The sequence below is a fragment of the Emys orbicularis genome, chromosome 1 (genome assembly GCF_028017835.1).
Source record: "Emys orbicularis isolate rEmyOrb1 chromosome 1, rEmyOrb1.hap1, whole genome shotgun sequence".
Taxonomy (NCBI): domain Eukaryota; kingdom Metazoa; phylum Chordata; order Testudines; family Emydidae; genus Emys; species Emys orbicularis.
In genome coordinates this window covers 305,004,536-305,023,849 of record NC_088683.1, presented here as the reverse complement: position 1 = coordinate 305,023,849, position 19,314 = coordinate 305,004,536, and the positions used below count along the sequence as shown (strand labels likewise).

Here is a 19,314-nt window from a genome sequence, read left to right as displayed (position 1 = left end):
AGTTTCTGTATAATCTAGATCTTCAAGTTGTGGCCTGCCAAAGAGTATAAACTAAATGCACTCCCTTTTGAGCACATAGTGGGTATGGCTATACAGCAACTGGAGCACATGTACCAGAGCTAACTTCGACCACTGTCGCTTGATAAAAATAGCAGTGCAGCCACAGTGGCATGGGCGAGCCACCCAAGTACAATGCTGTCTGGGACCCTAGGATAACTAGGTCACACTGCTATTTTTAGGGAGTTCAATCACACTAGTTCAGGTATGCCTACCTGTGCTCCCCCAATTGCAGTGTAGATGTACCCTGTGTATCAAGGCCTTTCAGAGGCAAGCAAAGAGTTGAGGTGCATTGTTAATGTACATCTCATTGGTAGGTTCATTAGTCCTCAGGACAGCGTGAATCACAATTTCAAACACCATTGGGGTCTCCCTGAGCTAATTTTAAGGTAAGTAGGAGAGTGTATATGGTGTATATTTGAGTCAAGTAAAGGCTCCTCCATGAAGGTGACAGCCACATGGAAGCAAAGTTGAAAAGATTTTGTTTCATAAGGGAGACAGACGCAAATTCATCATCAGGTAACATATCTACATTGGTTTCTAGAATTATAATAGTACTGAGAACTCTTATAGCTGTTAGAGGGTACATCTATGCTGTGTTTTAAAACCTGCAGCAGTGAGTCTCAGAGCCCAGGTCTACAATTTTGGTCTCACGTTACTGCATTAAAAACAGTAGTGTAGATATTGCAGCTCAGGCTCTGAAGCCTTAATCCCTCCCTGGGCTTCAAAGCTCTAGTCCAAATGTCTACACTGCTGATTTTAGCGCCATAGTGCAAGCCCAAGTCTGTAGACCCGGGCTCTGAGCCTTGCTGCAAAGGGTTTTAAAATGCAGTACAGACAAACCCTTACTCTCCAAGGCACTGAACAAACATTAACTAGAGCAATGAATATTTATGATCCTAATTGATGGTATCAAACCCTTTCTATTTCTGTGAAGATGTAAAAGTTTTGCACCCTGTACATTTCTGTAAGACGGCAATTCCTTTTATTAACTTAAATGCATCATCTCATGGACTTCAATACAGCACAATAAAACAAAAAGGTTATTCTGCATGCACAGTAAAAAAGGTTATTAACCTGTTCCGTAACTGCTGTTCGAGATGTGTTGCGTATGTCCATTTCACTCTGTATGGGCATCCTGTGCATGGCTGTTACAACTTTTTCCTCAGTGGTATCTGTGAGAGCGGGTCAAGCACCCTCTGCTGCAGTGCACCCTTTGAGCAGGCATAAAGGGCAGATCCACCCCTGACACCTCTGTTCATTCTTGCCGGAAACTCCAATGCAGAGGGATAAGAGGGTGGGCTGTGGAATGAGCATGTGCAACACATCTCAAAGAACAACAGTTGTGGAACCGGTTGGTAACCTTTTTCCCCCCTAGTGATTGCACATGTACATTCCACTCTCAGTGACTCTCAAGCTGTGAAATCAAGAGGCTGGATCAGAGTCTATCTGAATAAAGACTTGAGAACAGCTCGCCCAGATCTCGCATTGTTTTTAGACTGTTGAGTGATGGTATAATGGGCTGCAAACATGTATTGAAGGCCCAGTTACCACTTTACAAATGTCTATGACAGGCACTTGACCCAGAATGGCTGAAGATACCGCTTGCAATCTCGTTGAATATACTGTCATTCTGGTTGGTGGAGTAGCACTTGATAAGTCACAGCACAAGCGAATACAGGAAGCAAAGATTAAATCTTCTGAAAAGAGAATGGGAGCCCTTTCATTCTGTACATGATTGCCACACAAAGCTGCAAAGACAAGTGGAATTGCCTGGACCTGTCGAGGTAGAAAGACAACACTCCTCTGACATTTAGATTGTGCAGCCGCTCCTCATCTTCATTTGAGTGAAGCTTTGGGAAGAACAAAGGCAAATAAATTGCTTGGTTGATATGGAAGTTATACATCACTTGTGAAATAAACTTTGGATAAGGACACGGGTAAGCCTTATTAAAGGAAATTTTACATGGAGGGCCAAGCATTAATGCACATAGTTCACCTATCCTCCTAATAGCATTGATGGCCACCAAAAATGCTATCTTCATTGAAAGATGCAGTAAGGAGCAGGCAGCCTTTCAAAAATCTTATTGACATCCTATTAGAAAATACAGAGAGTATCAACCTAAGGGTGGAAAGTTGAAATACCTCTATCAAAGTCCACCTAGCAGCTAACAGCTAACACTTATTGTTTTAGGTATAAGAGATAGTCCAAGATATGCTGTCCAAGATAGTCGAAGAATGTGTCAGCGAGACTCCAAATTGTTCGGACAAGAGAGAACTGCTTCCACTTCATCAATTAGATAGATCTATATAGATGGCTTCCTACTATTTAAAAGCACATCCTAAACCCTCTTTTGAACAAGACTCTTCCTGAAGGTCTAGCTATGAAGGATCCAGGTTGTTAAATGAAGCGCCTGCAAATTTGGGTGGAATAGCTGACCATGGTCTTGAGAAATTAGGCATGGGTCCAAAGGAAGAGATATCAGAGCTTTTACCTACAGGGAGAAGGGTGGAGAACCAGTGCTGCCAAAGCCAAGCTGGGGCTATATGTATGAATCAAGCATATCCTGTCTGATTTTTAGCAACATTCTGGAAGAAGTGGAATTGGTGGAAAAGCGTACAGAAATTTGCCCATACCAGGGCCGCAAAAAAATTTCTGTGAGGGAACCTTGACTATGCTCTTGAAGGGAGCAAAAGTGCTTGTACTTCCTGTGGTTCTTACTACAAAGAGGTCTAGCTGGGGAGTCCCCCACAGCTGAAAAATGTGCCTGGCTATATTTGGATGTGGAGACCACTCATGGTGACTTAAATGATCTGCAAGCTCATTCTGCACCCCTGGAAAGTAAGAGACTCTGGGATTTTTGTATTGCCAATTCGGTTGACCCCAGAGTTAGACTGCCTCATGGCAGAGCTAGGACAAGTAGGTCCTTCCCATCCTGTTGAGGTAGAACGTTGCCATTGTGTTTTCTGTGAGAATGAGCAAGCTTTTCCCATTGATTTGGGTGAGAAAGCCTGACACCAGCTGAATAGCTCATTTCCCTGAAATGTGTGTGTAAAAACAAGTCCTTTTTGGACCACAACCACCGTGTCTTAAGAGAACCCAGATGAGCCCCCCCAACCCAGAGCAGACACATCTATCACTACTGTCAATGAAGGCTGAGCATTACAAAGGGAATGCCTATACATATGTTTACAAGGTTCGTCCAAGAGTCCAGAGAGGCTAAAACCTGAGAGGCTACCCTCACCACAAGGCTTAGAGGGTGATGGCTTGGAGAGAATATGGAGGACAGCCACGACTAGTTCCTGAGGCACAATCTGGCATGTTGGACTATGTACCTGCAAAAGGCCATGTGCCCCAGAAGCCACATGTAATTCCATTCTGTTTTAGTTGGGTGAACCACGAGACCTAAAATGATGGATTGAATTGCCTGAAATCTTGATCATGGAAGGAAAGCTCTGGCTTGAGTCAAGTCCTGGACTATCCCTATTAATTCTATTCTCTGAACTAGGGAGAGGATAGATTTCTGTGTGTTGATTAACAGTCCCAGAGCCCTGAAGGTTGAGTGGATGAGAGAGACTGGATAGTACCTGAACTCTGTATCAGCCTCTCACCAGCCAATTATCCAGTTATGTATACACTTGCACACCCAAACTTCCTCATAAATGCACTTAACAATGCTATACATTTTGTAAAAATTCTGGGAGTGGGAGACAGGCCAAAGGGTAGAACTGAATTGGTAGTGAGAAAGGTTCACCAGGAGCCTTAAATACTTCCCATGGCCCTGATACAGGACATGTATTTCCATGTGGTGATGCAAGTTGAGGGCAGCACACCAATCTCTAGAATTCAGGGAGAGGCTAATGGAGGCCAGCAAGACCATGCAAAACTACTTTTTTCAGATGTTTGTTGAGTTGACGCAGACTGAAAATTGTCTGAGACATCTCTTTGCTGTCGGAATAAGGAAACAGAAATAAAAGCCTGTCCCTCTGGAATACTGCTGAACGTCTTCTATGACTCCCAACTGAAACAAAGAATGCTCCTCCTGGAGGAGGACCTCCAGGGACCACTCTCACAAGAAGAGGGACAAGGAAGGAGGGAGGTATAGAAATAAAATGAAGGGTGTATTCCACTTCCACAATGTTTAGAACCCACTGGTCTGAAGTGATTTGGGACCAACCAGCTAGGAAGTGGAATAGCTGGTTTGCAAAAAGAGAGAGAAGGGGCTGGAATTTTGGAGACTGGTATGATAGTCTCAATTAACCCATCAAAATGTCTGTTTAGCGCCCCCAGGGCGCCTAGATGAACTAGCAGCTGTTGCAGTAGATGAAGGGGGTGGTCTGCATCTATAACCCCTATTCTTTTTCCTTAATAGGTCTTGTTGAAGTGCAAAAGTAGCATATTGGCGGGACTACTGTGGACAAAAGTGCTTTCTTGTCAGGGCAGGTGTACATATAGCCAGCGACTTTAAAAGATTCCAGGGTGACTCAAAACCATGCAGTTTGTCATCTATCTGCACTGAGAATAGGTCCTTCAAATGGCAGGTTCTGAACAGTATGCTGGATTTCCTGGGGCAGCCCCAAAGACTACAGCCATGAGCACCCCCATATTGTAATAGAGGTCATGGCCCTAGCAGTTGAGTCAGCAGCATCCAAACTGGCCTGGAGTGATGGTCTAGCCATCAGCTTTCCTTTGTCTACCAGTGAAAGAAACTCTTGTTTCAGGTCCTCCTGTAACTAGTCCTTACGTTTTGATATGACTAATATCTGAGACTTAACAAAAGCAACTCTAAGTTGTAACCCAGACATAGAAAAAATGTTCCTACCAAGCAGGTCAAGTTTTTTGGGGTCCTGTGATTTAGGGATCGCAGCCTGTTGCCCCTAGCGTTCCCTCCTAATAATTCTCAAAACAACCAATGACCCTGGAAGGGGATGTGAAAAGAAATACTTAAAGCCTTGTGAAGGTACATATAGTAGTATCAATCCTCATCCTCTCGGATGTCAGAGGAAGTGAGGAGGGAGTTTGTTACAGGTTATTGGTGGGGCTCTAAAATCACCTCATAAATTGGTAAGGCCACACAAGGGGGCCAGTTGCGGTAAAAATGTCATCTAGTCTATTGGACAACTCCTCATCTTCCTTCACTTGGATATCCAAGGCTGAGGCAACCATTTTCAAAATGTTCCTGATGAGCCTTGAAGTCATCAGGTCGGGGTGAGGACCTTCCTGAGGACAGTGCCTGTCCCGGTGCTGCAGTCAACAGCGCCTCCTTACCCAATGATCTATTCAATCCTCCATCACTCTTCTCGGTGGGCATAAGAGCCAGAAATCTTCCTCTTCCAGCCTCTTCCTTAGAAGCCTTATGCTTCTTCCTCGGCACCGGAAATCATGACTGATGCCAGAACTCTGCCAACACTGGCAGAACGCTTGTAACTGAAGCTGAAGAAGTGGTCCCCCTCTTTGAGCAGGAAAGCTCCAATGGTAGTCTCAGAGTAGCTTCCATCAAAAGAAACTTCAGCCTGGCATCTATCTTTTTTGGTCCTAGGCTCAAAGTCCTTATAAATTTGACAACAGTCTGATATGCAAGACTCAGCCAGGCACTTCAAACAGCTGGAATGTAGGTCACTCACAGACCTCATCTTGGAGCAAGAATAACCAGGGTTGAAGCACAGTAATCGATGCATTCCTCAGTACCACAAATGGAACACAGAGTAGGGGAACCAAAAAAACCAACATTTTTTTTTAAAAACAATCACTAACACTACAAAATAATAAGACACACCGAGAGAATTTGTTAAAGCAAGACCAACTGATCCAGCAGCCATCCTGGGCAGTAAAAAGGAACTGAGGGGGGTCAGAGGCAGCTCTGCCCTCTACGCCTGCTCACAGGGGCGTGAGACAGACAACACCTGAGCCACATCAACAGGTACTGCTAAGGGGAAAAGTTTCTGACAACCATGCAGAGGATGCACACATACCAAGAGTGGAATGCACATGTGCAATCACTGGAAGAACCAATTTTCAATCATTTTTCCAGACTTGAGAACACTTATGTACCAAGTTTCAGTATAGAGGGTTTTTATAATTTGTTTTTTAAGTGTAACAAACTCTCCAAAATAGAGAGCTTATAACAAAGTCATTAAAAAAAAGTTAACTATAGCATTGCTGAATATGATGCTACAATTAAACTTCATACTGGAAAATGCTGCAAACCTAGTTTTGAGCTACAGATAACCTGGCAAGGTACAGCATGGTAATAGTAGTTTACATTAGAGATTAAGTTAAAATTTTAACAAACACTGCACTACATTGTAGCATAAAATTCTTTGAGGTAGGCTGGGAGCTTTCTTGGGAAAGCCACCATCACTAGAGTTAACTTGCAGTTGTGAACAAAATTAGGCCCACTTTACAGCTGATTGCTATATACATTTATCAGCATTTGTTCCAGCTTATAAAATACAGGGAGATACAGGGACAGGGCTTGGGACACCCGAACAAAAATAAAAATACTAAAAAAAAAAAATCAAGCTTCTAACTCAGGGGGTGCAGTTGCTGACAACTAGGTTCCAGGCCAATGAAACAGTACAGAGAAGCCTCTACTGTAGTTTTCTGTGCAACATCTGAACTGTAAGTAGAGCTTCCAATTTCTTCTGCTGCTAGCTTTACAGGCAAACTTCTTCTGTCAATAATATAAAGTCAGTCTTAGGGGACTTCTCCTCTAAGAGGCTAGAGAGGAATGTTATCACAGTGTATAAACAACTAAAGAAACAAAAGTTGAAATTTATTATTCCCTTAACACAATAGCTTACCACACTTCATACTCTGATCTGGGGACATCACCTAACACACAGCACAGGAGCAAAGGCATTATATTATATATATAGCTACTCTTACAATATATACACAGCTATCCACTGTAGTTTCATCAGTAAAGGCAAAATATTACCATGCAGGACCTTTTGCTATCAGCCTTTGTAGTGTACTACTGACATTTGTGTTCATATCAACAGAGATGCATAGTCCTCAAGTGGTTGAAACCAAGCTTTATGCACCTTTACATATAAATGGATGCTCAAAATTTAGGACAAATTAATTATTGACACCTTAATAAAAAGAACAAAAATTAATATCATTATGGAACAGATATGCAGTTTGTTACCTGGAACAAAGTTTAAAGGTAATCTTCTAGGTGAAACTGCTCTGGGATGTCTTTTACTAACTTCTTCATAAATCTGAAGCCTCTCTTCTAAAGTGCCTATTATCAGCAAATATAACAGATGTAAGAAACACTGGAGAGAAAAATCTATTTTTGCATTAAAAAAAGACATTAAAAGAAATCTGTAATTCTAGATTTTAATTAGCTAAACCTACCAGAAGGTACAGATTTAGTTACAACACTGCAAAAATTTACACTACGTTTTTCATTTATTTAATCAAATACACTATAGAAGAAGGTAGTGTGTTGCAATCTTTTGTACATATAACCGACCCTATCTTTTGTTATTACTTGTTTAAGTAATTGAACAGCAGAGAACCTAATTACCTTGTGCCTCCAACCACAGGGAGATTGTGCTTATTTTCTTACAACTACATACTGTGCAATCCCATTCACAAAACAGTACTTCAACATTTGCAAATAATGTACGCAAACGAATTGTCTATCAATATGAATCCACTTAGGACAACGTCTTAAAGAACTACCATTTAATCGTTTAAAAGTATTTTAAAAATATACAAATAAGCCTTTTATTACAAAAGTTTCAGCAATGTAAGTAAACGAATACTAACTATGTAAGCACTTAGCATCAGGACTGTCAATACATCAAGTTTAAGAACTTTTGTTTTCTTTAGACCTCCTTCCCACTCCTCCCCTTTCCCCCATAATATGCTTTGGAGCTCCAATGTGGTCAGAACTTTAAAACAAACTGATCTATTGGTTTTGAAATGCTGTTTCACATTCATAAGTGAATTTAGTTGAAAAGTCAAATTGTTTGGTGAACTTAATTAATATTGAAAGTTAAGATCAAGGATATAGCATGAAAAATGCTTAGTAGTTATACTTGGACATTTGTTTCATACGTAAAAAGCCTCATGTCATTGAGATCTGATGGTGGGGAAATATATATATGTACACAAACACACACACACACACACACACACGTACGTATGTTACCCACTGGCTCCAGGGTATACATAATTCTTAGAGTAATAAATTAAAATATTAAAATTGGAACTAAAGCATATAAAAACCCTATATGAAATCACAGGTTGGAGCTCCAGAACTTACCATGGGGGAGGAAATAGTCCTAAGACCACCTAAAAAAAATAAAGTAGCATTATTATGTTTTATAATTAGTACAGTTTAAATCGATATAGGATTTTTATGTGAAATGTACATTACATATACACATTTGTTCTTTATTAATAATTATAAATGAGAGTTTCCAAATGTTTCAGAGAGAAACCGAATAATAGAGTCAACCCATTGACTAGTTTAATTGCTTAGGTCAGTGATTCTCAGCCCACTTGCGGCCCAATCAGCACACAGCTGCCGCCCATGAGACATCCTCAGGGCCATACAGGTAGTATATATATTGTGTGGATGTGGCCCATGTGAGAGCTGCATGTGTGACCCACAATAGTCAATAGTTTGAGAAACATTGGTTTAGGCCAGGGGTGGCCAACCTGTGGCTCCGGAGCTGCATGCAGCTCTTCAGAGGTTAATATGCGGCTCCTTGCATAGGCGCTGTCTCCGAGGCTGGAGCTACAGATGCTAAATTTCCAATGTGCTGTGGGGTGCTCATTGCTCAACCCTCTGCTCTGCCCCAGGTCCTGCCACCACTCCACCCCTTCCCCCAAGGCCACTGCCCCTTCCCCTACCATGCTCTCGCTCCTCTCCCCTCCCCATCAAAGCCTCCTGCGCACTGCAAAACAGCTGATTGCAACGGGCAGGAGGCGTGGGGAGGTAGGGGGAGGCGCTGATTGGCGGGGCTGCTGGTGGGCGGGAGGTGCAGCTGCTGACATTTTACTGTGGCTCTCTGGCAATGTTCATTGGTAAATTCTGGCTCCTTCTCAGGCTCAGGTTGGCCACCCCTGGTTTAGGCAATATTAACTACCAGTTCTATGGATACAATGTAACAAATACACACCAGTAATCCTAGTCTATAAATATGTTTAAACAATTTAATTAGAAACTTTCACTCAACCTCAAGTCATATTTGCAGACCTTTTAACAGTTTGACACCTTTTTAGTGTCAACTATTTACTTAAACATGGGAAAATCTAAATTGCATTAAAAACATACTACTACTACTACTACTACTACTACTACTACAACAACAACATCTATGAGTAATGTTCTGTGGTTTTATAATATTATCGGAATTAATCCAATAAAAAAAAACCTTCTGCTTTCTATTCAATTGTGGAACTTTTTTTTTTTTTTTTTTTACAGTTTAAGAATAATTGTGAGAAAACAGTTTTTAAATTATGTTTTAAGAAAAACGTTTTGGAAGTTCTGATTCCATTTCTTGGTCATAGGTATCTGCTGTTCCAGTATTGTACGCCGCAAAAATTATTAGCTATTTTTTTCTGGAAGACCAGAATAACCGTACCAGGAGTGAGCTTTAACTTTTAGGAAATCCTTAATTATTTCTATTTTCTTCTCTTCCACAGGAAAGCTAGTCCCTGCTAAAATGATATGCCTTTAGAGCAGGGGTCTCAAACTCCTGGCCCACGGGCCATCTGCAGCCCGCGAGCCTCCCCAATGTGGCCCACAGGGCTCCAGCAGTTTTGGGGCCGGGTTTCTCCCTTGGCCCCACCTGCCGCCCCCGGGCGCTTCCCCCTCAGGGGCCCTGGCAGCGCAGCAGAGCTGAGTGGCATCTACCTGCTCGTTCCATTGGCTGCCAGCCCCTCCCTGAGGCCCAGGGGGTGGGGCTGTGCCTCCACGCACTTCCCCTGCTCTGAGTGCCCCTGTGGCCAATGGGACGCTGCAGAGGCAGTGCCGGGGGGCAGAAGCGCGCAGAGGCTCCCCGGCCCGCCCCACCTGGGAGCCCCAGATAAGCGCAGCACCCCCAACCCCCTCCCAGAGCGTGCACCCCTACCCCCTTCCCACACATCCCCTCCAGCCCCCAAACTCCCTCCCAGAGCCTGCACCCCATTCCCACACACCACCTCCAGCCCCCAAACTCCCTCCCAGAGCCTGCACCCCCTCCCCACCCCCCCACTCCTCAAACTCCACCCCAGAGCCTGCACCCCAGACCCCCTCCCCCACCAAAACTCCCTCCCAGAGCCCAACCTCTCATCCCTTCTGCACTCAAACTCCCTCCCAGAGGCTGCACCCCAATCCCCTACCCCAGACCTCCTCCCCCACCCACACTCCGTCCCAGACCCTTAGGCAGATGGAGGGGGGCAGAGTTTTGGGGGGCCATGAGTGACATTGGGAGGATGTGAGGACTGGCACTGGCCCTAAGGTAAATTGAGTTTGAGACCTCTGCTTTAGAGGGTCCTATCCAAGAGAAATTAAAGCAATATATTTAATCTGCCTTTGAGTTTAATAAAAAAAGACTATGTTCCTTTTTAAAAAGCTATTATCCAGTGAAATCTCAAATTGACAGCTTTATGAAAGTGGCAGTCCTGCAACTTGATCCAAACAAATTACTGTGCGAGTCAGCTAGTGATGACAACTCCCTTTATAAAGTGTGTGTGCAGGGGAAAAGTTCTCCTTGGGCTAGCGAGCATGACCTTTAAAGAAAAGGTGAGTGTTGGTACTACATGCACAGAGGTTTTCAATTAATTTTTAAATGAGTAAATCTGACTACAGATTGTTCAAGTTCAGAAGATACACAAATATTTTTCAGCTAAATTGTGATGTTCCAATTTCAAATTGTAACATTCTATCAGACACCAATTGTTTAAATACAAAGGAGGAAATTAAGTACATCGCTGCATTACTTACTGGGTTGAAGGGCCTTTTCCAAGCCTTCATAATAATACCAGTTTTCTGCATTCCGATCAATTAATTCTTTGTATATTTCACCAGCTTCTTTTAGTCTTCCCAACTTCAACAACATTTCTCCTAAAACAATACAGTTAAACAATGTGAGTTAAATGAAAGTATACTTATGGCTTGAGGCTAAATTTTCAAAATTGGGTACCTAAAACTAGTGCAATAAGCCATATTTAAGCATCTAGCAAAATAAAAGTGGCTGATTTTCAGAGGTGTTTTCCAACCCAGAAATCCCATTGAGCGACTCTACCTCACAGTGACTTCAATGGTATTTGTGAGCATTCAGCAATTCTGAAAAATAAGGTTATTTTTGTTTAGATGCCTTTTTTTGGTTTTATGACACTAACTTATCCAGATATGAAAAAAAGACCAGAGCTAGTGGATTTGTATTAGCTAGCCAAAGGAGGCATTTCAAATTCAATGCAAGCAACACTGATGAAACATTAAGTTTACAAATTTACTGGCCCATATTCAGAAAATTCAAAGTTAAAGTTCTCACAGAAACCTCAACTCTACTTCTTTTTGGACAGACCTTGCAATAGGATTTTATATCAGTATTCATGCCAATGTTGTCCACTCTTTTCAGTGTGAGGACCAAACAGGGTCTTTCAAGAAGGTTAAGGGGCTACAAACACACACTTTGGGGTAGATTATATGCCCCATTCCACAGCTCAAGTGGCAAAAAAGGAGTGAAAACTACCCACAAAATCCTCTGCTTGCTCCCTACACTTTCCCCAGAGTTCCTGGTGCAGGGCACGTTTCAGGGCAGGGAGGAGAAGTGTGTGCTGCACCGGGGCTATCTCCAGCTGAGGGCTGGTCTCTAAGGAGCCGTTGCCAGCTGGCACAAGCTAGAGCAGCCACCCGGGCTATTGGTAAAGGACTCATCTTTTTGTAGGTACTCCCCTTGACAGGCACAGCCACTCAAGCTCCTCTCTGGCTGTTCTTGGGATTCCCATATCAAGTAGGGAAACAGGCAATAGAACAGTCAGGACTAATTTCTCCTCCCTCCCAATGAGGCAGCAGGTGGCCACTGGGGTTGCTGCAAAGCAGCTGCAGCATGCTCAGAGCGCTCCCAACTCATATCAGTAACACCACAGCGGTTTAAACTGTGGAGGACGTAGCTCAGGGAACATATTTTCAAGGCAATTTGGACACAACTAATATAGGCAATTTGATAAATGTCTTGCCAAATATTTTAATACAGGCACATTGCCCTAAGAGAGATTCCCAGCATAGAGGTCAATTAAGGAATATTTGAGATCTGTTTGTGTCACATAGTTGCACATATTCAGAACCTCAGCAGTCCAAGTTTTTAAAAAACCCTAATGCATCAATTTTAACTGAACAATAAATATTTATTTTTTTGCAAAAACTGTATGATAATACAAAAAGGCATTGATGTATTTAAAAAGAAACCACAACCTGATGCTCCAAGCAGGAAACCAACATTTTTGTACACACAGGGCATTACATTTCTTAACTTGCAGGGCTAAGTAGAGATGAGTGGTTTACTAGTTTTGACCTACTGTACACAGACTACTGATCAGTTTTTGAGATATACTCTATTTCTGTGAATGGCCCTCTAATAACAAGGAATGCTATTTCATTCCAAATTTATTTCCATTCCATATCAAAGTAATGTCACCCCACTAACACTCCACTTTGTCAAAGAAGCTTAACAAAATACCAAATTATAGATCTGATGTTAATAAATTTACCTATAAAACAATTTAAATATAACCCTCATTTTGATATCATGATATTTAAAAGCCAGTAGATACTTATAGTTTGGGGCAAGGTGAGTAGGAAGAGAAAAAACAAAGATTTACCTTTGATTTCTTCTACAACAAGCTTGTCACATATTTGCTTCTCATATGTTTCTATATGTTCTAAAGACTCTTGAAATAGATCTGCCTCTCTCATCACTTGGTTCTGGTATAGGATCAGTTCACTATATTCATAATCTATTTTATTAGGAGGAATCTGTAAAAGACAGGTTAATTAGCATGCACCATACCACTTGTAACTAGGCCATGTGCAATTGTACACAAGGCATTTTAAGATTCAGTCAGCAGATGACATTGAGATGTAGACCTCACAATGTATTTAAAATGTAAAACTCACAAATATTTAGTTAAGACGAAATCAACTGAAGCTGGTCACTGGATGCCTACCACTATAGAGGAGGTAGTGTATAGGAAGGGGGCTACCAAATTCATGGCCGTGAAAAATGCATCACGGACCATGACATCTGGTCTCCCCCGTGAAATTTGGTCTTACGTTTACTTTTACCCTATACTATACAGATTTCTCAAGGGAGACCAGCGTTTCTCAAACTGGGGGTCCTGAGCCAAAAGAAGGTTGTGGGGTTTGGTTTTTTTTGTGTGCAAAGTTATTGTAGGGGGTTGTGGTATTGCCACCCTTATTTCTGCACTGCCTTCAGAGCTGGGTGGCTGGAGAGCAGCAGCTGCTGGCCAGGCACCCAGCTCTAAAGGAAGTGCCCTGCAAGCAGCAGCAGCGCAGAAGTAAGGGTGGCAATACCGTACCATGCCACCCTTACTTCTGCACTTCTGCCTTCACAGTTAGATCAGGACCCCTACAGTTACAACCCCATGACATTTCAGATTTAAATATCTGAAATCATGAAATTTACAATTTTTAAAATCCTATGACCGTGAAATTGACCAAAATGGACCATCAGTTGGTAGGCTCCTACACTTAAAAACAAAACAAAAAAATCCACACCTTCTCCTCTCTCCCCACCACTCCTTGCCATGCAGTGGAAGATTGAATCTGTTGTGCTCTATAAATTCTCAGGCAGGCTATCCCCTTGAGATCCACTACCACCTCAACTGCAGAATACATGGAAATTGACTATAGCTACAATGAAACAGTCACCCACCCACAGGAGCAGCAGCAGCACTTGCCAAGTCAGAGAGATTCCCTTTCAGCAGGAACGTTCAAGTCAGACCCCTTTCATGCTGGGAGATCATAATGCTCTTAAACTATGTACCCAAACCTCGTTAGCTACTAATGAAATGCAAGAACCTTAAAAGGTGGAACACAGCAACTATTGAACATCGTTCAGTAAAGCTATACAACCATTTAAGGCAGGAAGAAAAATGTTGTCTTCAGTTCAAACTGCAGGGGGAACTAAAAGGTAAATATAGAAATCAGAAAAGTAAGACTGGAAGGGACCTCAATAGGTCAGCTAGTCCACTCCCGTGCCTTGAGGCAGGACTAAGTAGACCATCTCTGACAGATTTATCTAACCTGCTCTTAAAAACCTCCAATGACTGAGATTCCATAAGCTCCATAGGTAATTTGTTCCAGTGCTTTACTATCCTTACAATTAGGAAGGTTTTTCCTAATGTCTAACCTAAAACTCTCTTGCTGCAATTTAAGCCATTACTTCTTGCCCTGTCCTCAGTGGTTAAGGAGAATAATTTATCACCTTCCTCTTTATAACAACCTCTTATGTACTTGAAAACTGTCATCATGTTCCACACACCCCTCCCCAAGTCTTTTCTTCTCCTGACTCAACAAACCCAATTTTTTCAATCTTTGCTTGTAGGTCATGTTTCATGTGTTTAGGAAATGCTGAATAGCTAGTGTGACTTTTTTCTGTATTGTAGTTTAAATAAATTACCAAAACAATTGAAACTGGTGTGATTATATTGTATTATTTTGACAAATAAAATACGCAGAATTTAATTTTTTGGCACAGAATCCCCCCCAAGAGTAAAAGGTCCATAGATGCAATTATCTGCTGAAATAGGTCCCAAGATGCTAAATGAAAAACAATTGTACAAACAATAGCCATTTCCCCCCTTCAATATTGGTAGTTATTCAAATTCTGCTTCTTTATGTCTTACCTGTTGAGTTTTTCTAAACTCTTCCAGTAGTTTTAAGGCCATATCATAATCTTTTAACAAATGATATGCAATAGCATATCCAATCCATGAAGCCCGTTGTGTTGGACGCAGCTGAAGTAGCTGATACCTTGTCTCCTTTAATAAAAAGGAAAGTTACTTCAGTGAAGATGGTTCTAAAATATCTCACTGAATCACAACTGTGATAGTGTATTACTACTAGTATTTTAATCTTGATTATTACTGGAAGTTGGACATTCTTAAAAAGCAAGATGCAATTCTAACAAAGTAAACGATAAACAGTATTACATTCGAGTTATAGGAAAGTGGGATTTACACTAAACGGTAACATTCCTGGCATAAAGCCTAAAATCTATTTTAAAATCAAGATAAAAGAGGCACCTAACTGCCTAAGTTGCTTCAGAAAATAAGACAGGCTCCTAAGTCACATAGGCACTTTGGAACATTTTACCCAGTCTCTGCATGCCGAAGAAGAATTTGGATTTTTACAATCAAAGAACACAAAATAAATTTCCCTTTTTCTGAGCAAAACAGACCCATGTTCATGTCTTAACCTCTCATTAATTTCCAAAAGAAATAAGGCTGGAGGGAGTCCAGAGGAATTATTCCTGGAACTGTTTGAAGTCATCAGCAGTAGTAGGTGGTGGCATGATAGTCTCATTAGGGGAAGAAGAGGAGAAATATAGTGTTGGTGAAACTTCTTCCTCCTCACCTCATTCCAAGGGAGGAGTCTCTGGTGGGCAAGAGATTGATGGAGAAGGCAAAGATGTAGGTCTCCAGCTTTGCTGCATGACAGCCGTGTACATGGCCCAGGGATCCCAATAGAGCCAATGTGGGGGAAGCAGAACGAGGGGTTGCATCCACTCTGGTCCATACCAGGGTTGGGTCCGGGTGTGGAATGCACATATTGAGGATATGTAGAAGAAGTAGATTGTGTGGGATTCAAATAAGAGGGCATGATGGAGCCCACTCCTCGTCTTCCGCCTCCTCACTGGGGAAGGGAGGTGCCGTCCTTGGAGGAGAAAGGGAGGAATGTCCTGAGTCCAGAGAGGAGGGTGGAAGTGGGGGGAGGTTGTGTCTGAGCAGAGGTGACACAGGTATGTCATATACCAGCAGGTCTTTAGGATGTCTGGATTCCTGTGGTGGAGAAAGGAGCATCATCAGTACTGGAGCATGACTCGGTGCCGAAGGAGACATGCAGGAGTAATCAGCAAGTGGAGCTGAAAACTTGATGGGTGCCGATGGTCGTGTCGGTGCCATAGCTCCCGAAGTCAGTCTGTCTCGGTCTCCAGAACCAAGAGACTGTGCAGAGGGCTGTAGGTCTGCTCAGTTAAGGTCCTTAGACAGATGTTTCATGCCAGTACCAGAGGTACTTGGATGGGCCCCGGAGCTATGTCCCCGTCAGAGGATGTTGAGGCAACTGACCTCACAGGGGATGGTGTTCTGGGGGGGGGAAAGCTGTGCCTCAGAATATGAGGAGAGAGCCCGTTTCTTCTCATCAGAGTGAGAGAGGGACAACTTTCTCTTATGGGACTGCAGTGATCGGCAGATGACCTGGCTGAGGGTGAAAGCTGCCCAGGGGGAGAGTCCAGGCCTGGGTCTGATGCTGGATACAGTGATTTCTCCATGAGGAGAAGTCACAACCAAACATCCTGGTCTTTTCTGGCCCTAGCAGTCAAGCCATGGCAGTGAAAACACTTTTGTGGAACATGTCCCTCTCCCAGATAGTGAATACACTGTGGTGGCTCTGCTGCGGATTCTGTCCCAGATCAAAGGCAGTAGAGAAGGAACTGGGGGGCAGTTGTACCACACAGCGCTACATATACGTCCCGCTCACAGTGCGAGAGGGGGGAAGAGCGCACGTTCGGTACGGTGGGCATTGCTGATTAAGATCTCCAATCCGAGGCGCAGAGGGCGCTGCGGCATGACAGTGGAGCACCCATAGGGACATCACTCAAAGAAGACCTGTCAATCTTTCTGAAATAAAATTACAGTGTTTTCATTTTCATATCTCCCCATTTCTTCCTTGGGCCTTTTCAGCACCTAGTTCCACTCTTTCCTCTGGCAATTTTTATAATGAGATGAACTGAGGTCTTGGTATTAAAGATCAATATTGACTAGTCTCTTCTATGCTCTATGCAGGTGAGGAGGAAACACAGCAGCATCTGCCTTTAATATACAGTGCTTCCTAATAGATCTTGCAGCCATAGCTAGTGATGAATGAAGGTTTCAGAAGACCTGGGATCAGCACATGGGAAGTCAAGGACAGCATTAGTACTTATGTGAAAATTGGCTCTTCTGAACAGAGAAGCAAACAGCCCTAAATCCTTCCTCTGCCCAGAATGGATTCAAAGGATGAGTGGCTACCGGCCATCTTAAAAAAGTATCCCAATAATCCTCAAATACATTAAAAACAGGTGTAATGTGGAGGGTGAGAAGGTAGGCATCATCCACAAGTTGAGGTAAGCAGTTCATGTTCTTATAAGGCTTTGAAAATGTAAGGTGTGAAATGGGTGCACAGTATTAAGAAAAAACGAATATACACATGAGTGAATTGGTGAACATTAGTTTAGAATATGTCTGGCAATTGAGAAGCACAGATGGCTCTGTGGATCAGCTAATATGGAGTAACAGTAGCATGGCTGGCATCCTCCATATGAACTCAATACATCAAATGCACCACTGCTGTAGTTCACTGTTCTCAGTCTTTCCAGCAGCTCAAATGACTTGCTACTTTTGAGTTAAGCTTACCAGAAACAAAAACTAAAAATTAGTAGTTTTAAAACATACAAATGTAAATAAAATACTTACTCTGTATCCTTCTAGATCTCTCATTTGGATCTGCAACAACGAAAGATCTCTTAGGATCTGTAGATTGTCTTTATCTAATTTGAGAGCATTTCGATAACATTTAATAGCTTCATCATATTTCTTATCAGAACGCTGCAAGAGTCCGTACACATGCCAACCTAATACAGGTTAAGGAAAGTGACAGGCATTCACATTTTTCTGAAGGTAATTACATTGTCTATGTATTATACTGACCAAGAAACTGGATTTCTCTCTCTCTCTCTGAGAATCTTCCATGCTATTTAGGTTTGGTTACTCTTCTCAATCTTTATGCTACACATTTTCTTGTCCTCCTTTATTGCCAGCAGGGTTATTTAGTGTGTATTTACAACCTTAATTGGAATGCTGAGGATGGGCAAGCCACTGTCTTGTACTTCTGAAGGAAGGCTACAGGTCAGGAGATTTTTTAACTCCAAGAAAACTGCAGTAAATTACACTGTAACAGTCTAAGAGCCAAATAACCTGAAGCAGTGGTTCTCAAACTTTTGTACTGGTGACCCCTTTCACATAGCAAGCCTCTATGTGGGACCCCTCCTTATAAATTAAAAACACTTTTTAAAATATATTTAACACCATTATAAATGCTGGAGGCAAAGCGGAGGTTGGGGTGGAAGCTGACAGCTCATGACCCCCCCATCTAATAACCTTGCGACGCCTTGAGACCCCCAGTTTGAGAACCCCTGACCTAAAGTTAACAGTTTTACTAAAAATAAGAGATAATCATATCAAATCAAAACTTAATATAAAGTATCATCTAACTAGTCTGGTAACCGCTGTGTTAAATAAGGGAGAGGTATAGTTTATTCAACGAAGAAATCTTTCAATATGTGTGCATCTCCAACTGACCAAGTCTGACTGTCAGCACTGTAATACCTCAGGTTTCTTCTAGCTTTGAGACATCAGTGATCTTGAGTGAGGATTTGCATTTTTCCTCCCTTAAGTGCCCCTTCCTCTTTTACCCTGTGAAAATCTTTGAACTCAAGGCATGAAACTATGAAATCTAAAAAAAATCCGATTACATAACCTGGTATGATCACTTCAGTCATTAACTTCACAATCCTAGCAAATAAAGGAACAAACCTTGTCAAACTGTTTTAATTCTTTAGAACTCTCAAGTTGACACTGCTCATTGATATAGCATCCTCTAGATTAGTAGTTCTCAACTATTTTGGTCTACAACTCAAAAACTGCCTCATGAACACCATATCCCACAATCCTTTGTGGGTTCAAAGTATTGTGGGACTGAGGTAGCAGTACCTTTATTTAACCATTTTGTTGATTGCAAAAGGTGTCACAAATGGCTTGTGGAGGAGGACAGACTACTGCTTGTGAAGGGGTGGGAGTTCTCTGAATTCTCGCTAATTTTCTTTGAGTGGGAAGCAACTGCTCCCCCCCAAAAAAAGTTAGCTCATCACACAAAACAGAAAGATTGAAAAATGCCTTAAAATGGTAGAATACAACTAAGTGTAAAAAATAAATACCCTGTACAAACTCTGATGCTGAAGAGGGAG

General features: G+C 42.2%; 1 protein-coding gene across 2 annotated transcripts in view; it reads right to left on the bottom strand.

Moving 5' to 3' along the window:
• The window catches only part of NAA16 (N-alpha-acetyltransferase 16, NatA auxiliary subunit), an 88,100-nt gene that overhangs the window by 36,220 nt on the left and 32,566 nt on the right, over nt 1–19,314 (bottom strand). The window contains exons 4-9 of one of the 2 annotated variants that reach the window (XM_065415546.1): nt 17,765–17,922; nt 14,936–15,070; nt 12,890–13,043; nt 11,010–11,129; nt 7,212–7,307; nt 1,247–1,359 (exon numbers count right to left, since the gene is read on the bottom strand). In XM_065415546.1, coding sequence (XP_065271618.1) covers nt 1,316–1,359; nt 7,212–7,307; nt 11,010–11,129; nt 12,890–13,043; nt 14,936–15,070; nt 17,765–17,922 — 707 coding nt within the window. In that variant the 3' untranslated portion in view covers nt 1,247–1,315. Of the gene's footprint in view, nt 1–1,246; nt 1,360–7,211; nt 7,308–11,009; nt 11,130–12,889; nt 13,044–14,935; nt 15,071–17,764; nt 17,923–19,314 lie in introns of those variants that run through there. The other variant, XM_065415538.1, reaches the window with a different exon arrangement.